We start from the raw sequence: 26,138 nt of genomic DNA on the forward strand, positions 1-26,138 counted from the left end.
CTCAAATTCCTCATTTCCTGAATACAATGTACATTACGTGCAGGGAAAAAAGCTTTCCCTCACTTTTTAAATGAATATTAATAATATTGATTATGTTAACAAGTAGAGTGCCATTATTTGAGCTGTACCTTCTTCAAAAACTATTAAGTGGCTTCTGCTAACATATTTATGCAACCACAGCTGTGACATGACATTAGATTTGGAAAAAAAAATCTTTTATATTCTGACAGCAGAACAGACATGCAGGTAAAAAAACTGACAAAAGCACAGATACGTTTTGATGGACTGTCAATGTGTTATTGGATGTTGTTGCCATTCTGAATAACAGAATGTGCCCAAAATGAATTTTTCTGTAGCCTCGCTCATAAAAATCCAGACTTTTTTCCACAATGTGTAAAGCATGTTATAGTTTCTCTCCATCACAATGTTTTTGCTGAACCAAGGGTAGTATTTGAAGCTGAGCCTGCCTCCTAGTTATCACCCAAACACACCAAAGCATGAATAGTCCTCATATGGTTAGTTTCTTTTTGTTTAGAACACCAAAACATGTCAAGTCAAGACCCGCTTAATGAAGGCTGATGTTCCTTCATGTACTCTGATGCAACCATTTCACGTCAAGCATAGCATTCTTTCCAGGTCTCACTAGCAGACGTTTAAATACTGCACTTCAGGAAAAGGCATTTATTCTCATATTAAATAGATAACATTGAATATATTTAGTATATTATTGTCTCGCTCATGCATTGACACAGAGGCAAGTCATATGTTGGGCACACACTGCTCTATAAACCAGTCAAAAGCAAATCCATTAAAAAAATTAAAAGTGCTTTTGAAAAAACTTCGAAAATTAAAATAAAAAGTCGCCACAGACTAATTTCACAGCCTGACCATTACAAAGCATAATTGGTAAAAAATAATTGCAGGGTTTTTTACAGTATAAAACTTGGCACAGTATCCATGTCTAGCTTCTGTAACACTTGGCTCCTGCGAGTTCGCCTAAGTGGTCCCATCCAGAGAGAGGATGCAAGTCCGGAATGATCCTATGAGCAGAATACCCTAAAAAACATAAATTTAGTAATTAGTTAATGTATTTATCTGGCACACATCCCTGCCTCACTTTCAATGCAACTCCAGAGAAGAGGCAGGGTGATCACACAGTCTTTGGATCACTCAGTGTGAATCCAGCCTTATTTATGTCTGCACTCAGGACAAGTACATGTACAAAGGGCCTTATCTTGGAACACACAAGTGTGAGTGTGGAACATAACGGAACCATTTCCAATGCTGTAATCCTGTTAGATAGGAACCCTTTAAACTGTGGTTTCTATGGTTACCATTCTGAGTTTGTCATAACATTCCAGAGGCTATATCTCCCTTAATCTACAGCTTGCAGGTCCCTCCTACAGTATGTCATGTAACAAACAGGGATTACCTCAGGACATGGAGCTATTCCTCCTGTGAGTACAAGAAGGAAGCTGGGAAAGACTTACTCATCAGAGTCCTTTTTGCTCTCCTCAATAAAAGCAATCGATTCCGACCGCAGTCTGTTAGTGACCTCATAGGTGCGTAGCGTGACGCCAAAGATGTCTTCGTGATACCTGTTTTCATCCTGAAACAAAGAAGGCAAGACAACACGCACAGAATCCAGTCAGTATTCAGAAGTTGAACCTACACTGTGAGGAACATCTGTCCTTTTTTTCCTGGCACATGAGTGCAATTTGAAAATGTGGAAGCCCATATGGCATACTCGTAGCTTGCTGATGTAGAAGCCAGCATCCTCCAATGACATGTTGCCCTGCAGTTTGATGATCTGCTGGATGGTCTTCAGCACGTCTCCAGCCATGGTCACATCCCCACACACATAAATGTGACCGCCCTGCTCTTTCAGGCAGGCGTACACTGTCTCAGAAAGCTGCTCACGAAGCACGTCTTGCACATATTTCTGGAAGAATAAGAGAGAGAGAGTGCGTAATTACCTTCATAATTACCTGCCAGAAAGATCTTTAAGTGGCTTTCTGAAGAGAAAGCCTATTGAATAAGCCTGTTGGATGATGAATTTCATCAAATTGCGTTTATGCCTTTGGTTTGCCAGGCTCTCTTGAGTACGCCGTGTACAGTTCTTTGAACACCCCCTTGTTTTTGGCCTGAATAGTCTCTTCCTTGTAGATGTGGTCGATCTGGGACTGCCGACACCCAAAGACGAGGATCATAGGGCTGGAATCAATTCCTGTTGTATGATAAGAAATATACTTCAGTCAAATAATAGTGATTCAGATCACTGGTATAAAAAGCAAGTTGTTTAAGTTAAAAACTAACCCTTGTGTTCATAATCATACAGTCTCTGTTGCCAAAAGCTTCTGAAGGGAGCGATACCGGTTCCTGGGCCTACTAGGATGCAAGGGACTTTGGGGTCTTTGGGCATTCGAAAGGTCGGAGCTCTGGAAAACATAATTTAGAGGTAAATTTACAGTTGCACCAAGCAAGCAAAATTAAGAATTCTACAATACTTAAGAGGGCTAATGTATATTTTACAAACTATGTAACATTATATTTTAATGTAAAATTATACTTTATTGCTGTAGTACAGTTTTTTCTATCACCAGAGTTTTAAAATTGTTTTTAGAGTGTTTTTGAAGTGGTTACAGCCTGATTCAGCTCTGCTGGTTGTTATTGTGGAATGTTGGGCGTACTCCTGATTAGATATCCTCAGTATAAAGTGAAATGCTGATATGCATACATCATATCAATCATTTGTCAAGGCACCGCAATATCTTAGTTGTACACTGACAGGAACACAATGCAGGAATTAAGCCACATCTGGCATTCCCCTACTTAATAACAAAGAATAAAACATGTTACCCTCTAACGAAACAAGGAACCATTTCCTCAGTTTCTATCCTGTTCAGCCAAGAGGAACACACTCCGTGGTGGATTGGGCCATCGCCATCTGCAAGTCAAAAACAAACCAATAAAACTAACAGTGACTAAGAACACAGCTCCAAGCGAAAATTAAGGAGGGTCCTGAACATGCTACAGTTTAAGTGGCGATTATGTGATTATGCTAATCATTTTGTGTTCATAGTACATTTCTGAAATAAACAGTTTGGAAAAGCTGCTTTACTGCTATGCTGCATTCACCAACAAACAATACATGTAACCTGACCCCGAATTAAATCTAAATCTGGAACATGAGGCCCCTTCCTGCACCTCCTTTTACATCTAATTTAATGGATCATTACATACAAATTATATGCACCTCCAGTCAAGTGTAGTCTCACATTAATTTCTAACAGGCTGCCTCTGAGAAATACAGAATGTTCTTCATATAATAAAGACTGTATTCATTGGAAGGGTCAGCAAATGTAATCACATTACAGGAACGGTTCATTTCATGAATGTCCCTGCTCACATCCCTCCCTCCAAACACACAAATTCTACACAGTGGGGATACAGAGGGTCGGGCCCCTGTGTGAGGTCTGGGGTCACATGACTGTGTGCCCCAGGGCCCTCACCTCTGGTGCGGTAGGAAACGACAGCCACAGTGAGGTGGATCTCCCCGGGACAGGTGTCCGGTGAGGAGCTGATGGAGTAGTAACGTGGCTGGAGCAGGGGCAGCTGGGTGAGCAGGAGGGTGGAGGGGATCTGCAGGGAAGGGAACTCCTCCAGGACCTCCACCATAGTGGGGTTGTTGTACCACTTCCACTCCTCGTACTCTTGCAAACCCTGAGAAAACAGCAGTGGTCAACCACTTCTGTGGGCTGAGTGGTGCCTGCAAGCACCTGAATCCTCGCAGAGAGAGCAGCTCTATTGACTAGACTGCTCTGTGCTGACAAATCACCCAAGGCCTTGCTTTGAGAAAGAGGCATAAAGAGTGATTCATAGTTTGGCCAACGTTTTCAGGACATTGAGAAAAATGGGGGTTTTGTGGTGGGTGGTAGTGAATGGAAATATGCCAGTGTGTTATGAAAAATGTTTCCTCAGTTCCAAGATGCCTGTATCAAGACACATATGCTCTGAGGGTAAAAGTGTCCAGAATTATGTTAAACATGGTCCAGAACTGAATATGAAAACAGGCACAAATCGGCAGAAAAAATGTGAAGAAAAAAACCTCTGTAATAAGTTGTATGCTATGATTATTGGGGTAGCCAGGGACTTTATTTGGCTTGGAATCTGAGGAGGGGATTGTGCCTGGCCATGGGTGGAGGTTGTTGACTCCCCACGTGGACATCATAAACAAGGAAACAAAGGGCGAGATGGGGTGGAGGACGGATGCTGTGAACAGCTAACATAGGAAGTGAGAGGATATGATTGGTGTGGAGCCAGCACAGTGCTCTTTTGGAGATAGGGATGGAAGCAGAAGGAAGAGAATGGAGGTGGATGAAATGGTGGGGAGAGGGACAGGGTGTTGGTGAGACAGAGCTGGGATCTGTGGCAGCTGTCTCACTGCAAAGATCATTATCAGAAGTGTGGAGCAGGAGATCCATCCTCGATGAAGGAGCGTGGAGCAAGTTAGAAGACAGCGAAATGTGAATGCCACAAATGGCTAATGCGGTTACTGCTATATTTATGGATGTGATGTCATGGATGTGACTAATTTGTCTAGCTTTTGTCAGCTGCATAAGGATTGTCTTTAAATTCTCCTGAATCTTTATTTGGAACTTCAATATAGAGCAGACATATTACAAAACAAAGACTTGCTTAGATATAATTTCTGTAAATGCAGTATTTCTCTGAATCATTTTTAGGCATTCTGATGGATTGATCATGCAGGCACAGGTGATTCATTTTCAAAGCTCTCTTCTCCTACCTTACTGAGGACTTCAAGCCTTTTCCTCTGTTTATCATTGCTGGCTAATGAGGCGAACTGCTGCAGCAAGAGAGGGCTGGGCGGTGTAGTGATGTCCAAAAAGTACTTAAATGCCTGGTAGATGGTACATGGGGGGATGCGACTCTCGTCTGTCCAGTTGCTGATTACACCTTGAGATACCCATAAGGAAAAATGAAGCATTAAAATACATTATATTCACTCTTCTCTGTGAGCTTTAACACCTCAAGGACACATGTGACTAGTTAATATTCAGGCATTGTGATATAACAGCATAAGTAACATAAATAAAATGTAAATTGTGCGCATAAATGCATTGTGTTATCACTATCCTAAATTCAGCTTAATTCAACTCAATGAAGGACACATGCAACAAATTCAGAAATGGTTGTGTATGCATTTCAAAACAGCTGAAGCAAAAAAGCTGAAAACAGTTCACAAACCCAAGGCTGTGTTTCTTTCTTCTAAGAACTCCACCCTGATGATTTGATTGACAGGTGGGGCATCTTCCAGTTTATCAATAAGTGAAGTCACCAGATCCTCATGGTTGCCAGGGAAGATGCCCAAGTGGTCTCCAGGCTGGTATCTCAGACCCTCGTGGTTATTTGAATGGAGTTGTAGAAATATGGTTGAACGACTGCACATGAAAACAAATTCTGGTGAGTAAAAAGGTTCCTGCTTATTAATAGATGTAATTTAAGTTTAAGTGTGAGGTGAGGTATGATCTATAACCTACTTGGAGTTGGAACTTTGCAGATTTTGTCGTTTCAGGAGTTTGGCACCAAAAACCTTCTTCTTGTGAATGTTGTACAGTGCTGTTGGCAGACACGATCACAGGCAGAAATCAATAACACACCCTTCTGTACTGAATACTGTCATCTTACTTTGGGATTCAGCTAGCATCCACACATTTTTTCTTGCCAAAACTGTTGATGAGCTATGGAAAACTGCAATATTTTAATAGGTATTTTTATAACATGCTGTACCTTGCGTGAGCTCAGGTGCCTCTGCTGTGTAAGCCATACGGAATTTGTTTTTCTTCCAGCTGCGGTCATTGCTGATCAACGAGTCATTCGCTTTCTCGATGTTCACATCATCACCGACGCAGAAGACGTCACATGCAGCCTTAAAAACAGATGGCAAAAGAGCCTGTTTTTAATGAGGCCACCAAGGCTTTAAAATATTTTTCTGCTTTGCTATGGACTTTTGTCTCATGAATATTGTTACGTCGACACGGTTTTGAGGCCCCACCTTGAAGACCTTCTTGGCCCAAGTTCTGAAAGACTCCTCCTGGCCACATAGTTCGTCTCCTTCTCCCATGCGCAGGATACGTTCCCCACCCAGCTCCTCAAATAGGGTGTCCACAGCATGTGCAAATGCACAGAAGTGTGGGTAGGCCCTGGAGCCTAGGCCAAACACAGAGAACCTGCAAACCGCAAGAAGTAGGCACTTTATGCGTGCTTTCCATTTATACAAGCTTTGGATGGCTGAGCCAGAGATATGTGGTACCATTATGTATTTGTGTTTGTACCATATCAGCACCTGATAAGCCACTTGATTCCTTGAACTAAGTGAAGTGTGTCCCTTTTTAATACTTCCTGCTACTTGAGCATCACATTGTTCTGCCTGTGAAGTAAGCACCCTACCTCACCATAACAGACATTGCCTCCTGCCCTTACCTTACATTGGCGAGAGGGCCTGTGCTCTCGAAGTTGACTTTTGGTTCTGGTTCGTCACTGGAAGATTTACGGGTATCCGAATATGAGGAGACGCTGTTAAAGCGCACCTTGTAGCTCCTGCGGAGGAGACAATGACAGAATGATGGCAACGGGCTTGGCGTGCGCAGAGCTGCTGAGCCAGTTGCTGCAGCTCGTCTTCAAACGCAGGAGAGCAGAACAGCTGGGTGGGAGGTGAAGTTTCCTCCAGGGCAGAGGAAGAGACACAGAACACTGTGACCTTCAAAGCGTCAGTAATTTACTGCATCAAAAAATTATGTTTTTACTTACTTTCTGTCCTCTGTGTTGGAAGTTGGATGTCGCATTTCCATCAGAGCGCCTCCAAATTTCTACACAAGAAAACAAAAGGACAATTAGCACCCTTCCTGCATACATTTGTCATGTTATTGTACACATCATACAACCATTTGGTAACACTTTTATTGGTCTTACATACATGCAGACATAACACATATCAAAGACTACATAAAGGTATTTGCAGCCCTTACATAACATTTATAAGAGTAATTCAATTCATTCTGAATAATCCACAGATATTCATTCTGAATATTCCACTGATTTATTCCAATTGACAGATCAATCAAAGCATGATACTTCATGATGCATTCCAAGGTTTATGACCGTTTGTATCTATGGTTTTAAGTAGCTACAAATGTTGAAACTGAACAATAATGCTATTATATAGTGTGTATTATCATGTATTGTATATCTACCTCTAAAGTGATACCAGTAGATGACACACTTCAATTGAGTAAAGACAGATATGACTCATGAATATGAGTACCTCTCCATTTTCTGGTGGGTCTCCATTACCAAATGTACTGGTCACCACTAACACCAATGTTTCATGTTCTAGGTCCACCACATCATAATCGTCCATTGACATGACCTGTATTTTGAAATTTAAAAAAATGAAAGTAGCCATATCTTCAAGCTAAAAAAAAACAAAAATCTAGAAACTAAACAGAGAATCTTAAGTTCAAACTAACACAGCATTAGAATGCATATAGATGTAATTTTGTTCCATCCAAAAGAATGCATGTACAGATCATTGTCATCTAAAACACAAGTCACAGTATATAGACTGATGTAAAACACACAAACACATTTTATGGGGACCTGATCCAAAGAACAAACTTGTTTTTTAACAATAATTGGAAGATAAATATCTTTTTGACCTCTTTGTTATAAACAATGCTTTATACTAAAGAGGTGATAATTTGCAGTGATGCGATCAACACCAACACATCTGCCTGGAAGAGAGGTCCATAGGGTACTGAAAGAGATCAGAGGAGGCAGAGCTGTGGGGATGAAGTCCAGTCATTTGCGTTTTCAACACTGGAAGAACAACATCAGTCTTATGTGATTGATTACATTGGTAAAAAAAAAAAACCTCAAACTCCCAAAGGGAGGCATTTGATGATTGAGAACATTCCGTTCTTCCGAAACCCATCTTCACAGCTCAAGGCAGTTTTGGATCTTATGTTAAACAGAGCTTCATTATGCTTGGTTGGGTTTATTCAGTTTGCCCTCTGGCATTTTCCTTGATGAAAAAAGACTTTATGACAAAAGGCACGTTTTGGGTGACTAAGTGTAGTATCTCCACTGGGTGTAAAAAAACATCTTCTCGCTCTTGGAGTTGGTTCGCTTCAATGCCCTCTGGCTTTTGTTGTGATTTTAATTATTGATGTAACATGTTAAAAATGTTTCCCATGATAGCATCATAAAACACATTCATGCTACAAAGAAAACATGTAAACAGAAAAGAGCCTTGGTCAGTATTACCTTTGCATCGAAGGCATGCTTGAAAATCTCACACAAGGTTTTTGCATACACCTGTGATTTCCCCGTCTCAGTGGCGTACAAGATAGTGGCTTTGACTCTCTTTGCCATGGCTTGGCCCATGAGTTTAGCCGAGAACTTGACAGCCCTGCAAGAAAACATGAAGTGTAAGAAGAGGGCGCAAAGACCAAGAACAAATAAGTCCCCCCGAGTCCCCTGAGGACTCCTGTCTCCGAGAATGTCTCTGTCTGAAGACCCATCGAGGCCGCAGTTGCAAGCTCAAGTTTCTCGCTTGAGAAGGCAGCGTGTGTTGCGTTAAACAGCGGAGGCAATCACAATTACCTAGCTCTTTGTATCCTGGGGCAATTACAATAATAGCTCTGAAAAATGCTTCTAACGAAGGTCTGATTACTCCCTGGGGATCATAGAGTGAATTACACTGCTGAACAGATCGGCTCCAGCTCCCGTTTCCGTACCTTGTCTGATGCTATTCATCACATTTGGGCAAAAACATCCTGGAACTAGACAAACAGACACAGCAATCGCTGCGCTGTCCTATAGCTCAGCCATTATGCTCATATGAAACCGGAAAACACACATGAGTGTGAGCAAAGCTGCACAACAAGGCACAGGGAGGTTTGTGAGTGACCAGTCCAGCTGTCCTATACCTCATTTTATTCAAGAGAAAAGAGATGATGGTCTCAGCACTCACTTGGCCAGTTTCTTGAAGCCAATAGCTCTCTTTTTGGTTGGCGTCCCATTCACGCCTTTCCACACGTGAGTGTTCCATGGATCAGGCTGCATCGGAACACACAAACACACCATGGAGCTCCGAATTAGGGCAATGGGGCATTCCGTTAGATCAATGCTCTGGAGAGGGCATGAATCCTCCTTGGGTTTTTCGCCATACCTGGTACTCAAAAGAGGGTGTCAGACGGTAGTTGAGCATTTCCTGGTGGAACACGGGGGTGATGCTCCCGGACATTGGGGGCACGATCCAGACCCAGTCCCCCGGACAGCCCCCTCGCACACGCTGCTCATTCTCCATGTGCTTCATGAAGGACTCAGTGGCCGAATGGTGGTCCACTATGGTTACTTTTGAGCTCTGAGGAAACAACAGGGCGTGGCATGAGGCTAGGGGTTCATCTTCCCATGACTGCTTCAGCATACCAGTGATATTGATAGCAACCTCCAAAATCCTATTATAGCATGTAATTTTTACTTTTTGTGTTTTTTGTCAGCTGTGTACTTCTTGGACCAAAAAGTGTGCTTTAAACTGCAGCCTTATTGACACCTTAATGGTTTAGTGACAACCATACAATAGAACCATAAAATCCACAAAAATCAAGGTAGATTTAGATTCCATGAGCATGAGTAGATGGTTAGATGTAGGCCCACATATTTTGTAGTGAGAGAAATACCTGGAAACTGTGCAGAACTGCAATGTTGACCTCCACCAATGCCTGGTCTTTCCACAGTGATGATGTTTTCCTGGTATCTAGCGCCATCATCTTGGCTACATCCTGGAATGTAGAGTTAGAAAATGCCATTGCCACAAGACCAACACTTTCCATATTCAGCCAGTACCTCAAAGCATACTATTACGAGGGAAATCCATATTATGCACAGGGGTGGCTGTTTTTACTAAAAGAAGGCGATTAAGTATAATATTGTCATTTCCACGTGTTTCGGCCCAAACACGAGGCTCTTGAGAGGCCTCTCATAATGCAGATGAAGCCACCGTTAGTCAAAAGTTTCATATTCAATATAATGCCATTCTGCTTCTGCAGTTGCTGTCTGTTGCCTGGTGTGAAAGTCCCGGAAAGCAGGGAAAGCGGATGAATTCATAAGCACGCACTCCTCTGCATAATGGCTATGCTAATAAGGCCACTGAATGAGAGGAGCCTGACGCGTCATTGTCACGCTGCTTCTTTGTGCAGCCACACATGTAAAAACCGTTTAAAGACGAAGAGGAGACATGCAATTAAATGCTCAGATCTCCATAATTAAGCTGGAATGCTGAAGGAGATGAAGTGATATTTGTGAAAACACGTGTAAACCTCTCCAAAGACAACATGTCACAAGGCTTTACCGAATAATAAAGTACTCGCTCCGCTCGGTCCTGAACCTTAATTTATAACCTGGGCATCATATACATACTGCAGAGAGGGCCCAACTCCATGAAGTAATTAATGAAGGGATTTTAAGCATTTCACCATCCCAGGGTGTGTTGTGATGATTTCAACCATGTTGAGACTCAAAAGATGTCGGTGAATAACAGACAGTAGCATAAACAGATATGTTTGTCCAAGCTTAAGATACACCACCAGTCCCCACTGGCATGATGCAGGTACCTCAAGGATATTGTAGCGGGAGCTGTCACAGAAGTCCCGCACCCCGATTTCCGTGCCCATGTACCAGCCACTGAACGGGCACCCGGTGAACTCCAGTCCACCGATCTCCAGCAGCATGCTGGACACCGCAGGCAGCCCATACCACTTCAGATTCAGATCTTTGAACCACTCAAACCTGCAAACAATGGGACAGGAAGATAATCAAGGCAAGCAACATGTAATCCCAGACAAGAACAAGCTTGACCTTATTATGGTGTGGAACACACTGGTTTTTACTTTCTCCAAATACATTATTGCTCACACAGATAAATCATAGTTTCTTGCTTAGTGCAAAAGGCCAAAAAATGGGGCTGTTCAGCCCTGCACTGAATATTAGAAACATTATCATACCATCTAAGCATGCCTGTCTATGCCAATGCTGCATGTGTGCATAGAACATTGAGCGATCTCATAACAATAAATTACAAAACTGGGAAGCTCCTTTATTTGGAGCAACAAAAAAACTCCAGCAGCATACAGTATATTTAACATAATGTTAATTTTTGAGCTGCAGTGTCAAGGGATAGCACATTCTAATTAGTGTTCAACCAACAGTTCTTTACATTTGGGAAATTTTGGTTCGAAGAACAGCTGATGTTCATCTGAAGAGTTTGAGAGACACTTGGATATCTGACCATTCATGATGCGATCTTATTAGAGCAAATTATGATGTGAGATGAATTTGAATGTTCTGCCCCCACGGAAAAGCTGCTGCATTTCACTCGCTTGACTTGTATAGACACACAAGCAAAACTATCTCACCACCCAGACATCTGCAAGTGTTTCAGGAGCTAAAATTACTGGCCTCCGTTCCATCTGCTTGGTACTAAGGAGATTGTGAGAGCCCATTAAACTGATCTACATATCTCTGATGCTACAGTAGCAGAAAGCACCAAAAATTCAGTGTAATACCAAGATGTCAGTTGTGTCGATCACGGATGCCAAACTGGCAGCAGTGCTGACGCCCGCTGATGCAGGTTTTGGGGAAGCGGCCAGTTTCAAACTTGGCAGCAAAATCTCCACATTGAGAAAATATCCCTTTGCAAGTCTGCTGTCCTTCTGAAACGCTGTGCCACAGAGCATGCATCTCATTTGCAGATAAGAAAAAGGAGCCCATATGCTTTGGTGCTGGAACCTATGACTAGTGAAGGTGAAAGAGGCCTCGTGGGCCCCATAAACAGTGCACTAAGATGTATGAAGCAATCAAAATACTTGGCTCCCCATAGGAAAGTAGTAAAGGTTGATTCAGATCGGCGAGTCATTGATAGCACTTGATATCATTCTTTCTGGAGATTAGATAGTCCTGCCTATCACTAATGATGCCCAACTCTGGAGAAAAATGGTGTAGTACCCAGTCAGTACAACATACTGATTGTGCGTGCCTGCGTGTGTGTGTGTGTGTGTGCGCGTGTGCGCACGTGTGTGTGTACATATGTATGCATATTCTCTTCTTGCATAGACTCACTTGGGGTGTGTGATCGGCACTTCCAGGATCAGGTCATCGGGGATCTCGAAAAGCTCTGGGTCATTGCCATGGGCTTGCAGCAGAAGGGGCAGAACATCAAAACGCCCCCTTGGTGCTTTCCAGCCTTGCTGTATACAGATCTACAAGAGTTAAAAAAAGTTACAGTGTTACAGTTACAGACAGTGAGGCCCAGTGTACCCCGGTATGAAGTGGTCAAAACGGCTGATGATGAACGGCTTACAGGTTACCTCTGTGAGTTCCACTGAAGCCGGGTCTCCCAGTACAGAACCATCCGGCTGCTTGTAGCCAGCATAGCGGATCAGCTGGCTGTTCCACACCCGGAAGTCATGCTTGCCATCTGTCCTCTGAGGGAATATGGTGATGGCAGACCTAGAAATAGAACAGACACTGTTAATGGGTGGCACGATGCAAAAGATTTATGTGTGTATATAACTGCGGATCACGGATTTGTGCATTTAATCCATGTCCATTCTGGATATTTTATGGTAGGAGGCAAAGGGCCAGAATTGCAAGTATGTTTCAATTTCAAGTATTTTTTTAACCATTGCTCATAGTGCTGTGCAACAATAAAAGTTATATTATTAATAGTAATAACAATAACAGTGATAACAGTGAATAAGTAAAGAAGAAGGAGAACAAGATTCTGTCATCAGCCACTTATCAGACAAAATGCTCAGAGTTTAAAATAAAAATAATGGATAATAAAAACCAACCAAACCAAAAAGCAGTAAACACGTATAACATGTTAGATTGAAATAGTTTGAAAAGAATTAAAAAAGAGTTATGAAACATGTCTTTAAAACCGACTGAATCTGAAAATGTCTGTACAGCACTGGTGTGTTTTGGTAAAGCATTCTATAGACTGCGGGCCTGCACAGATAAAGATAAATCACCTATTGTTTTTCAATGGGGTGTTCATATGCCAATGTTGTAGATAGCACTGTGCTTTTGCATACCCAGTGACACAGTTTGACAATCATTTTAAATTCTGCAGTGATGACTGGCCAGTGTCTCTGCTTGAAAAACGTTCTCAGAGACAGTCTCCCTCCATCCCTGCAAAGGGTGGCCCATGGCACATAGCAGAACTGTGGAAAGTCACATAATGTGTGTAAAGTCTTTTAGCCATCCACGGGATCTACTGGAATTACTCTTACTCGATAAAAACACAACAGCTACTTCTGTTGTCAACTCTTGTCTCTCCTAATCGACCTTCTTTTTGGCTTTGTATGTCCCTCATGTGTTTCCTGCATAGATGGCTGGTTATTGCTCACATTCATGTGCCACATTGAAAATGTTTTTCATAAAAGCTGGTGATACATATCTAAAAATATCTAAAGAGTGAAAGGCACAACCACATAAAAACTATCTGTGGGTAAGCATTAGCCAGTTAAGTAGTTAATAGTTGTGGTTTTCTTAAATTCCAATTTAAAGGACAATCTAAAGATTTGCCTGAATGTCGAGCAAAATCAGCCTGTTAGCCAGCTAACTCATTGAACTCATGACTGAACTACTGTTAGAAATCAGAGCAATCATGTGCATTATTAATTCATATCCTTCCATAACCCCACAACCTCGCTACAGTATCATGTTGCAATGGGTTCTACTTGAATCCCCTGCTACTGAGCTCTTTGAATTAAAAGCAAACCCACTGCCCCACATCAGCATGCTAGCATGAGTATCAGGAAAGAGTCACCAGTCACCACATACAGGATCCAAAAGATTACTAAGTAGATATTCAAGCTGTGTGTGTGAATGGGAGTTATGGTATCAAGTCCATGGTTTAAAAAAGTCTAGCAAATGATCGCTTTTAATGCTGTGACAGCATAACATGAATGTTGTGAATGTTGTGAATGTTGTGAATGTTACTGATCTAGTGTTAAGCTGTGGGATCCCTCACATGTGAGCATGTGTTTACGTATTCAGGGCAGTAGGCCAGTCAAACACTGCATTAGAGCTGTATTTTGCCTAGACAGAAACACTTGCAGAAGGATTTATAGCAGGGCTAAGCCTCGTGCAACCGCCACAAGCATTAAGAGGACCATAGCTGTTTTCTCACATGACTCCATAATGTTACAGGTCTGTCATCAATAGTGTAGCTCCTGATGCTTCTTTTTCATCACTCTGTGGTGAAGTCTTACCTAGATCCTGAGAGGGTAGGCATCTTCCCAGCTGTGTTACTGCAGCACCACGATCATTGGGTACAAGGCTAGCATTAATTAAACAGCCCTACAGATTAGTTGTCATGTATAATTAGGCCTTACTGGCTGAACGGCGACAGCCTGCTAATTGAAACAGACTACAAAGGGGTCATCTCGTAAGTGAACGGAAGGAGCTTTGAGGGGTGATGTGGGCTTGTATAGGGTTTTGGCAGGAAGGAGGAAGTGATGCGGCAGGAGCTCACCTGAGGTTGCCTTTGTTGGTAGCGTACTTAATATGGTTGCAGATGTAATTGAACATCCCATGAGCTGTGGTGCAGTCCCTGGCATCAAATACCTGACCACAACACCAAAATGATGACAAAATATCCAAAAACAGTTATTACACCACCTTAATTGGCTTACATTAGTCATTAGTTTGGTCTAATAACTTCATGCTGGTGCAATCTGTTATTCAACTGAAGAGCATTATGGTCATTGGTTGTTTATGATTCTGATTGCTGTGATTATATAATGAATAATTACAGTTCTGTAAAAGTGGTAATAGGTGTAGAATTCAATGGGATGAGGTCATATTTGGAGCCTCCTCTTCATGCATTTGGAGCTCAACCTCAAACACAGACTTTGTGAATGGACAGTGACCGTTCCTGACCTGAAGCTTGGACCACTGAATCCTGCCAACGCAGCGGGCAGCATTCCTCCAGGCATGTTTGGCACCATAGATTAACTCATTGTCCTTTAGCTGGTAGCTGCCCGTCATCTCAATCTCCTTCGTCACCTCCTCCAGTCTGTCTGTGTGGGCTTTGGAGTTGAATCTACCCACAGAAGAGGTAATACACGGAAACACAGGAACGCAGGTTCAGGACAGCATTCAGGTCAGCTCCAACAAAGACCTCAGCCAACCTCACTTCACCACAATTTTGCAAGAAGAGATGACTTTCATGTACAATTGCATTTTTATATAGTTTAACAAAGTCATTGCATGCAACTGCCATGTAGCCAACACTGTGGGAGTCATCTTGCCTTTTTATGGAGGTGTAATACTGGTCGATGAAATCTTTTGCCAGGGGAAGGAGCTCCTCTTTGGTTCGGACTTCATCCAGTTTGCGGCTCGGGTTTGGTGTCATTATGGATCCAATGCAAACACGTTCAGTGCAGATTGGAACCTTTACAGAGCCAGTGATATACAGTACGGCTTATTCCATGATAGCAGGCAATTTTCTCTGCAACAGCAGCATATTAGCCTTCAGCCACAGAAGCATATTCATTTTATTAGCGGAAGGAAACCTCAAATTGTGCCTCACTTCCTAAGCCAGAGGGATAGATTGTCGGACATCTCTCACTTCTTTCATTGAAAATTGGCAATTACTTCCACATAAGAGCACTTGACCTAAATCTGGTAACAAGCCCAACCATTTATTATGCCCTTGTGTTAACATTAACATGATGTTGTAGCACAAGTGGTAATGAAGAAGTTGCCGTGCCCATTGAGTCAGGAAGCAGCAACCTTCACTCGAGCTCAGAAAGGGAAATCAGAGTTACTGCCGAGAGCAACTTCATATGGTCAGTGTAATAGAATTAGATCTGAAGTGCACTGTCACTTTGGGTAGCCGTTAATGTATTTACTAGATTAGAAACAAATGGTCGTGAGCCGAAAGAGGAAATTCAAACATAACTTAACACTGCCGAAGTGGGGCACTTTGTCACATGAAACCACCCACTCAAACTATTGAACCGTTCAACGCCACTCCCCTCCCTCCCCATTTCCTACATCTTGATCAGGCAATGATGGGTGCAGAATACAGCTGCACGTCTGGTTTTCAACCAACCAAAAAGGGCTCATGTTACACCTCTCTTGGTCTCGCTCCACAGGCTCCCTGTAGCTGCCTGCATCATGTACAAGGCCTTGGATGACAAAACTGCACCTACCTACCTGAACTCACTACTGCAAGGCTATGTTCCCTCCTGACTGCTACGCTCTGCTACCCGCAGCTGGTGGTCCTGTTGCACCGCTGCGCAAAATCACTATCCAGAACTTTCTCCGCCTTTGTCCCCCAATGGTGGAATGAACTTCCACACTTCATCCCTTCTGCCGAGAACTGAAGACAAAGCTCTTCTGCTCTCACCTGAGCACCTGAAACACTACCCCCTAAAGGAATTTCTCATGTCTCAAAACTGTTTCCTACTAAACTAAAAAAAAAATGTAACCTAATGGTTTAACACACTCGTTATCTCTACCAGCTGGCTTGTGTAACCATTGAAACCTGATCATGCAGCACTTCTAGTATTGTTGATTCCTTATGGTTTTTTGCTTGTGTTGTACTCTGCCTCACTTGTAAGTGTCTGCCAAATGAAGAAATGTAAATGACTCATAGACAACAACACATACACAAGTCGAATCTTAGACGTATCTGCAGAGGAAGACATCAATAGAGTGTTAAAAATAAAGCAAAAGAGTTTCGCTTCATCTGGTCGGCTTGTCAAGAGACAGTGGACATTTGTGCCAAGCAGCTGTTTTTGAATGGGATATCATACCCCAACATTGCCTGTGATGTATAACACATTATAGCTTTTGTAATTGCACTGATCCAAAAGCACAGCCAGCAACTCACCAAAATATTAAGCGTGAAACTTTCATCTAGTGCCCACAGTTAATGTTAGATATTGGATGTCAGGAAAAGGAATGGCTGCCAAACTTGCAGTCTTGTCATACCTTACTGGAATTCAGATGTAAAGTGTCATTGTACACGGTCCCGCTCTCCCAATTCTTTATCTTCATGAAACGCGGGCATTTGGTCGGGCTGCCGTTCTGTAAGTTCGTGGTGGGGGATATTCTTTCTTGGGACTGTGGCTAAAAAGAAACACATTCAAAAGCACAGCCTGTTCGTGTCAGTGACTTAGCCTACAAACACTTGGCAACACACAAAAAACATGTTCTGATCAAGGGATTGTAAAAGCTGTGAAAAACAGCCTCGTGTGTTGATGTAGAGCGAAGGCACTCAGATCCGAGAGGGCATGAATTTGGAATCCTGCCATTTCTGGTCATTTTCCAGCTGTTCCCTTCCAAAATGATGAAAGTAATAGGGAGAGCACGTCCCTGAATGTTTGATAAAAGGTCGTCAGCATCATTAAACAGTAACATAATTTGATGCTCATTGTGGGCTCCCTGGACCTCTGTATAACACTGCTATTGACTGATGAATGTTCATAATTTATCCCTATAGTTAATTTTCCAGCAGGACGGGACTTCTCAGTGAGCTCTTCTCAGGAGAACTGGACTCCTCTAATCCATACATCAAAAGGAAATCAATCAACCCCCCCCACAGTTCCTCTATCATCATTCAAGTGCAGTTATTACAAAAGCTTCCACCATAGAAACCCTAACTGCCCAGTAATTGTGGTGTGCATAGAAGAAATGAATGTGAGCACCAAGATGAGGCTGAGGCTTATTGATGGGCCCTTGTCTCCTCGGAGGAAAGTGGGTGTTCCGGATTGATTTAAAGTCACGCTGCGCACAAGTGCAGCTCCCGCTACTGCTCAGGTCACCTATGTGATGCAGAGGTGTTTCAGAGGCAGCAGGTCACAGACCCGCGGAAAGACTCTTCCCTGTGAAAACAATGGCCGCTTAATGCGGTCAGGATGATCACAGGACACCAGATGTAGGAATTAACTTGCAGTCAGAAGGGGGGGTGCAAATCATTACTATGCATAATCTCAAATCCAATTTACGGGAGACAAAAGGAGGGGGCGGATGAGGACATTTGACTGGTCTAATTTGGTGATTTATTCAAAGTGACAATGCACAAATTTGGGATAAAAGCAACTTCTTTCATATTGTCACCCAAGCAGCATCAAAGGCTCTGGAGATGAAGAAGTCAACTGTACTGTGTCACTGATGGAAAATTTCTGTCACCTCTCTGTTGCACCACTGTGGCATTAAACAGTAAATTATGAAGCCCAGAGCCATACACAACGGACATTCTTCCACAAAAATAGAAGAAATTTAATTTCACAGATTACTGTAAGTCTTATTCATTGGAACCAAGAGACAGATGAAATCTAATCACCAAATGTTTTGTTCCTAACTTTCAAAAACAAATTTCAGCATGTAGCACTTTTTCCACACAAAATCATGAGTTCAGCCGTCCTTGAAGTTATAGGATTATAGAAAAATCCACAAGAATGGAGATGAACCCCAAAGAATCTTACATTATAAAACAAAGGAGTTACAGTGAACAGACTGTGTCATTTTCATAGTACCTCTTTTGAAATTGAATCTGGCTTCAGCTTGTTTTCATGGCTGTTTTTCTTTTTGTTGGCTTGAAATCATAATCTATAATCAACTGCTATAACACTCACCCCTCATTCTTCCATCTCAGAAGACTAATACAGCAGAAAAGTGCAGAAAATTGTCTTCATGGGAGTAAAAGGAAAACGAACAATCATCACAGTAGGAACTCTGTTTCCTCCAAAGTTTGTTTGAAAGATGTGGGGAAATGCTCTCCTTTGGAGAGAGTGAGAGAGATAACTAACCTAATGTGTATCTGTATGTATCAGCTCAAGCAGTCTTGCACCCAGTGGGGCTTAATATCAATAGTTTAGCTGCTTTGAAAGCGTTTCAGTTCTTTCCATGACTTTTGATTTTTGCCTCCGTAGTTTACAAAGGGAACAATGTGGAAAGGCAAGATATCTGAAATAATGACTGAGACCCAGCATGTACTGAAGCTTAATTTCATGTCTGCTCAAATTCCAGATTGCCTCAGCAGGAAAACTGTGGAGTAGGTTTTAAAACGGCCAAGCACAAATGATATATCAATACCACATTTCTTTTACGCAGGCTCTTATTCCTCATCTATACCAATACCAGTAAATACAAAATGTACTGTATAGGCTATATATACAGCATTACCATAACCATGGACACCCCTGTACTAGAGGGCATAGACAACTCCATCTTTCAGTTTTAGAGCTTAATTTTAGAATAACTAAATCTGGCTCATGCTTGGTTTTGTGTTCAAGTTTTGGGTGAAATCATAGTCCGTGATTGTTATCGGTAGCTAAAACACACGCCACAGTCAGCGAAAGTATCCTCTGATCTTCTCTCTTTCTTTGTGGACTTCTTCAATGGACTGATAATAACAAGGCCTTACAGAGATCTGCTTCCCATCCATCACAAAACTAGAAGGCCATCCTGCGTGCAAACCATTCACGTAATGCAGCTCGTTGCTGCCAGCTTCAGTGAGCCTCTCTTCATATATCCCCAGGTCTCATATGACTGAGCATTTGAAGAGGCCACGTAAAAGAAACGTTAACCCCCCCTGACTGCACGTCCCTCTGGGATCACAGCTGCGTGCCTCATTCATTCCCCTTCCTGGACCGTTTCTCCCCATCCGGCTCCTTTCAGTACTTGCGGCATAAGAAGTGTTGGGGGGGTGATTTGAATACCTCATAGAGAATTACAGTGTGGGCCACATTCGATCCATGTACGGCACTCTGATGGCTCTCCACCAACGGGGCTGAGAAACCCTATGTAACGATGGAGTCTTAGGTGGAGGGGTGCAAGGTGTCTGAACACACGAATAAACATTCACACATGAGCTAGCATGCTGCATGAGACAAAATGGCACATCAGATTTGTGCAAATAAGCACACGGCAAATGCACTCACGCACACATGCAGAACATTCGCAGTAAAGTGGGACTACCTTCTCTGCCTCAGAATAGGGGTTGTTGAGCACCGTGGGCATGTTGTCCCTCCTCCAGAGGTCATCAAACACTCTGTCGTTATCAGAGGCCAGCTGTGGGGACTTGCGGTTTCCCACAACAAGGTCCCTGAAAGTCACACAGTGCTTAAATTAGTGGCACGTAGCACAGAAACTCCTTGTCTCTGCGTTGGTATTCCCAATTTCCTTTTCCCACTGAAAGATGCATCCCAACAATTTAGCAAATACACAGCTTCTTACAATTACAATTACAATTCCTCTTGAAAAACTGTATATTCTATAATCTGAGAACACACAAAGCATGTTGTATGGTGTGACTGTTCTCTGAACACCTGAGAATTAAACAAACCAGTAGGAGTAGCAGTATAGCATGGGATCAAAAGTGATTTACTGTGCATGTGATAGTGGTGGCAGTCTAGCACAAACATACATCTTTGGTACACAATAGCTCTGCATAAAGGCATCTTAAATTAACATCTACAGGGCACCAGTGTGGAGTAATGCTTTGGGAACCTCATCGGAACCCACAACATTGCAGGCAGACAGTCCAGATTCTGTCCTAGCTTTGTGCAAAGTTCTAGTCCTGAACTATTTCACTAAAATATCCAGCTATCCACGATAGCATGTAAAAACATGAGCCATGTCAGTCATCTGGGACAGGGGAGTATGCTAAGGAAATAAATGATCATAATGGTGCTAAAAACAAACCAAATGCTCATTCAGCTATCACATTCTCAGAGAGAAGCAGAGGGGCTGCGATTTGTTATGTAGTCATCTCAAACCACACATTACGAACTGTGAATAAATACAACAAACTCATCAGTGTATGGTATGAGGTTTGTTATTTTACACTCGCAACTCCCACACACAGTTTTTCCCATGAGTGCATCAGTGCATCCATGCTGACTGCAGAGCACTGCGGGCGTCCACCCAAATCTTAAACAACGCACACTGCGCACGCACAGACCGTCTCCATTGGCTACAGGAATCACAGCATTCAGTTCCTAGGTGCAATATAATCTATTATCTGTTATCTATGCAGCATTATGGTCAGAGCCGAGTACTGAATATCTCATTGCCATGAATGAAAGCAAATATTCTGTCATTCTGCATTCCATGCAGAAATGGACCGTAATTGGTCATAAAAACATGTCCTATTTGCCCACTTTATCAAATCACCGATGCATCAGCTGAGAATGAAAAAGAATATAAGGACAGGATACTTCGCACTCATTATGAAACATACTGTAGCAGAGATACTGAAGCAGGCATGCCCGAATCAATACTTTCATTTCATTTCCAAGATCAGTTTTAATCGTACGCTAGTTCTGGGTGCACTTTGAAAAACCTCTTCATAAATGCGTGGCATGGCCAAACAAATAAATCGAGTTAGCAGACTCATCCCTGTTTCTCAAATGTCAAAGCGCATTTTCCTTTCAGCTGCCTAAATGGATGCTGCATTTATGAAAGCCCATTTGTTACATGTCCTACGTTTATCAAAAGATTATTTTACCCCTGCATTTGAGTGGGCCTATCTGCCACTGTGGAAATAAACTGGACAGGGCCTATCCTTTCACAGGACATAATGAGTCACTTTAGAGGATGTGACGTGTAGAGCCTCCTAATGGTAGAGTGATGTTGTTAGGTCCGCTAATCTTGCAGCAAATACGCAAAAATCGGATTTCCATCCCCCGCGCGTGTTACCGGGTAATCAAATACTGAACCGCCACTATAGGCTGATTGGCAAAAAGAAAATGTTTTGACCCTGGTTAAAAATAGATATCCTTTGCTTATCTGTTACTGTCACTGCTCGGCACAATGTTGATGTCACTGCACCGAAACTCTACCGTGTTAAACTTGTAAAGTTCAGTGTTCACTTTAGAAAGCAGTGTAGGACATGGGGGGGGGGGTCTGACTTTTGAAAGCACTGGCAAAATATCTAAAAGTTAAAAACATCTAAAAGAAAGATCTGGGATTTAAAAAAAAAAAACATATGGATCCCCTTGCCTTTGAAATAATTGTAGCAAGCCTAAAATCCAGAAAGCCCCATTTGCTTGTCACCATACTTTTGATATGCTAATTCTTCCTTGACACCGCACAGATGTTCTACTTTCGACATGAGTACAAGTTTTTTTAAAAAAAGTTAAAAGTTCAAGTAAAAAGTTCATGTTATTACTGAAAATTAAACAATTTTCTCCAGCACAGGCTTACGTTGCGTGTTCCTGTTAAAATCCCCCCCCCCATTCCACACAATCACACATTTATAACCATTAATCAGGCCTCTGAAACATAGTTTGAGAAACACACCCCTTATAGGAATTGTACTGTACTGTACACATAAGTACATCTGGGGAAAAGTGTATTCCTTACCTGTCTACCTGGACCTCTGCGTCTCTCCTTTCAACCATTCTCTGCCCCTCACCATTGATCTCCCGCTTGCTGTTCTTCAGCAGCTTCAGCACGGGTTCGATCTCCTTCAGCAGGTCATTGTTCTCTTCCACGCCGTTGAGGAGGGCATGGCAATCGGAGGGGCAACTCCCATCCTTCAGTGGGTCCTGGGCGATCAAAGAGGAGACGACGCTGTTGATCTGGATGAGCGGCCTTTGCTCCCGGGGCGAGGCGAGGTTCTCGATGGCCCGTAGCTGCTCCTTGCTGCCCTGCAGGCTCTGTGGCGAGCAGTCAAAGGACTTGGATATGGGGAACAGCGGCCGGGTGATCCTTACGGTCTTCTGCTTCCCATCCCCGGAGAAGGTGGTCTCCAGGTGGGTTGAGAAGCCCTCGGGGCCTCTGAGAATGAGCACAGCATGGCTCTCTGGTGACACGTTCTTCAGGGTTTCCAGGGCCCGCTCATAGCTCAGGTCCACCAGTGGCTTGTTGTTGACGGCTAGGACAATGTCACCGACCTGGACCAGGCCGCACTCCTCAGCCGCCCCACCCCGGATCAGGTCCGACACGATGACAGGCGGCTTGCTCACCCTCTGTTTCACCAGAAAGCCCAAGCCCCCCACTTTTCTCTTGAACAGCCGCACCGAGATGATGTTGGGCTGCAGCTGGTAGACGCTGGGCTCAGATTCCTGCATGGCAAGGGGTCGAGGGGCTAGACGATTGAGGACTGTGATCGAGAGAGGTCAACTTAAGCTGTTTTTAGTTGAGAGGCTTAATTTGCCACATGTTGATCTTTCTCAGCACTTTTTAGATTGGCATGCCCTGAGATTAAATGAGAAAGAAAGATCTTTTGAAGTAGGCACACTGAGCATCCTCCATTATGCATATACAATTCTGTATTTTACATTATGAAAAATAATGCATAACATTCACACAATACATAAGGAAATCTAATTCACTCAGCCAAAATTTAACACATTTTTTCAGCCCTTTATCTTTTGTGTAGTCTTAATTGTACAGTAATTTGTGAACTTCTTTTGACCTATGTATGCTTGTGTGTGTGTGTGTTTGTGTGTGTGTGAGAGAGAGAGAGAGAGAGAGAGATGTTTGAATCACGTATGCCAGATTTCATTTATATTCTCTTCATTGTTATGTATGTATTTTTTAAGAAAGTTATTTTTTAAATAACTTACTTTGTACTATTCATAACAGTAGCCTAATGATCTACGTTATCAAATAGATTGCGACCTTTGGGAATGTTATATTTTAATCTTTTACCCATATTGTATTTTCTCTAGAAATCTGTGCAGAAAATATTTTTTTCTGTGTTCGTTCTATGTCTTTCCGTCTGTCATATGATAAGACAAGGTTAACGTATCCGTTGCATTTACTGGCGCGCAAATGACCAAGATAAACTAAAGCAAACAATGCAGCCTATAATTCACACATGGTGTTAACGTGGAACTCATCCTTGCTCTCTGGTTCTTGTTGTTCTTGGCAGCTCCAGACACATATGGGAACGTGTAACAGGGCTTGCATAAGCCTCACGAAATTCTATTTAAAAAAGGAAAACGCATGAACTCCGCGGCGCTCACTGAACCAGTCAGTCGGCATATCAATCGCTCCCTCTTAAACGGCTCCTGCGTGAGGCAAGAATGTCCATAAGAAATTGAACAAATAATCCAATTTGCGTCGTTGGTATTGTCCCTATCGCAGACCTCTTGATCTGCCCTGCTGCCCCGCTATGATCTTGTTTGGTTAGATCCGCATACTGCGAGTAAATTGGTGTCATTAATAAACAACTGATGTTTCTATGAATACCGTTAATCTCAATATTATTGTCATTTGAACTACGTTGGAGGAGTGATCAGCCAATTAGCAACCTGTTTATTTGCAATATCTTAGAGACGGGATACCTTAAATAACATCAATAATAAAAAAAAACATGTCCACATTTTGTTGAAGTTTACAACAAACGACATAAAAACTGAATGATGGAAAACAAATTGAGATGATAAATCCAGAACCAGACGCAGCTGCTTGTAATTCAGCAGCATGGGTGTTAAATAGTTATTTCTTTCTTTTTTTTTAAGTTCTCTTCAAACAGAACCTGGGCAGCGGAAAAGTGACACATATGCTGTAAACGCTCTGACGCTGCATTATTCACTACACTCTTTCTACACAAGTAAAGATATTTACAATATAGTTGGTGTGCTTTAGAAAAGTGAACTTCAACCACTGTCCGTTTCAGTCCTACTTCTACCTCTCATATCGCCGACTGCTTGGTTATTAAGAGTCAACGCACTGAGTAACATCAACTGTCAAATACATTTATACGTAATGCGAATTCATACATAGAATCAATGTAAATAGATATAGTTGTAAAGTTTTGATTCCATGTAAAACCAATTTAATGCATAATCTGTACATCGCCCACCTTAATATGTTCCAAAAACACCAGATACATTAACCACACTGATAAACTCTTACAGTGACAGCTCCAACTGGAATGACCACCTATTCATTACATTGTTCACAAAAGTCCTTCGAACTTCAAACGAATCAAATATTTCAATCAGCCTGAACTGGGATAAGAAAGAGTTACATTTAGCTAAGGGATCTCATGACTTGTGCAAATTCCCACATGCAAATGATCTGACGTTTCTGCACGCTTCATTTTTTTCGATTCAATCATTGTCTCCAAGTATCAGAATACCATATCTGTCATATCTTCTGAGATGGTTTGACAAAGAAGAAAAATCCGCGACCACACATCACATAATATTGAGTGTTTTGTACAATTATGCTTTTAAATTGATGCTACATATATAAAACCATTTATTTGTAATTGATTATTCCATAATTTACGGCACGTGTTTAATGGCAAGAAGAGTGAATGTAAATATATTCAAACCTTTATACGAAGTTATTGTTCTTTCAAAGAGAAATCCGTGGTGTCCCTTTGTCCACTAGATAGTATGCCTGTTTTTAAGAGGAAATCGTGCGGCGCAACACGCTCCGTATTTTACATACAGGCAACAAGTGCATGCTCTGTCACCGAGAAAGTGAGACTATCCCCACCTTGTATTTCACGAAATACAAGCCTGCGTGTAATGTGGTGAGTTATTGTGGACAATGCCTAACGATACATTGTTGAGGCGCTGAATTTTAAGATCGCAATCCAGTGCCTTTATATGCAGCTTCTCGTTACATGAATTCTGACCGATGCCCGAATTACTTTATAATGAACAGAAGCTCGCAGAGTTGTCCATCCACGCAATTAAAGGAGCTCCAGTTTTGTCGGGAATAATTGCACAAATAATGCACAGTCAACATCACAAACAAAGTGAGTCCCCATCAACAAGTAGTATATAGTTTCCTTTTGCTTTGAAAAATGGCAATAAAACGGAATGGGCTTACCTTCACCAACGAGACCTTACACAGATTAACCTAAAAAGTTAAACGATCTCCGTCCGATAGTCTCCTTCGCAGAACGTATTCGGTTTGTTTGTTTGTTTGTTTGCTGACGGTACTCAGGGTCCCACGTCCTCGGACTGTCACATTAGAGACGCGGCGTGTCTGTGCGACTTGGAGGTGCTGGGTGCTGTATAAATATAGAACATGGGGGACTCTCTGATGAGCTCAGCTTGGTT

At 42.3% G+C, this 26,138-nt stretch overlaps 1 protein-coding gene across 2 annotated transcripts; it reads right to left on the minus strand.

Moving 5' to 3' along the window:
• On the minus strand, window positions 1-26,138 carry nos1 (nitric oxide synthase 1 (neuronal)). Of its 2 annotated transcripts, XM_036526486.1 has the most exons (29): window positions 25,906-26,138; window positions 22,471-23,307; window positions 20,083-20,209; window positions 17,092-17,229; window positions 15,402-15,544; window positions 15,031-15,193; window positions 14,624-14,715; window positions 12,450-12,591; window positions 12,202-12,341; window positions 10,698-10,872; window positions 9,765-9,866; window positions 9,254-9,448; window positions 9,056-9,141; window positions 8,347-8,491; window positions 7,346-7,450; window positions 6,832-6,890; window positions 6,505-6,621; window positions 6,077-6,251; window positions 5,812-5,950; window positions 5,562-5,640; window positions 5,269-5,462; window positions 4,808-4,977; window positions 3,513-3,723; window positions 2,860-2,947; window positions 2,317-2,438; window positions 2,079-2,227; window positions 1,748-1,942; window positions 1,491-1,609; window positions 1-1,056 (listed from the first exon to the last, which is right to left on the minus strand). In XM_036526486.1, the coding sequence occupies exons 2-29, from the start codon at window positions 23,178-23,180 to the stop codon at window positions 1,041-1,043; spliced, it is 4,296 nt and encodes a 1,431-aa protein (XP_036382379.1). In that variant the 5' UTR covers window positions 23,181-23,307; window positions 25,906-26,138; the 3' UTR covers window positions 1-1,040. The 2 variants fall into 2 exon arrangements, with proteins under 2 accessions (XP_036382379.1, XP_036382380.1); XM_036526487.1 differs by lacking the exon at window positions 1-1,056 and having other exon boundaries at window positions 1,487-1,609.

The sequence above is a fragment of the Megalops cyprinoides genome, chromosome 4, assembly GCF_013368585.1.
Source record: "Megalops cyprinoides isolate fMegCyp1 chromosome 4, fMegCyp1.pri, whole genome shotgun sequence".
Classification (NCBI taxonomy): domain Eukaryota; kingdom Metazoa; phylum Chordata; class Actinopteri; order Elopiformes; family Megalopidae; genus Megalops; species Megalops cyprinoides.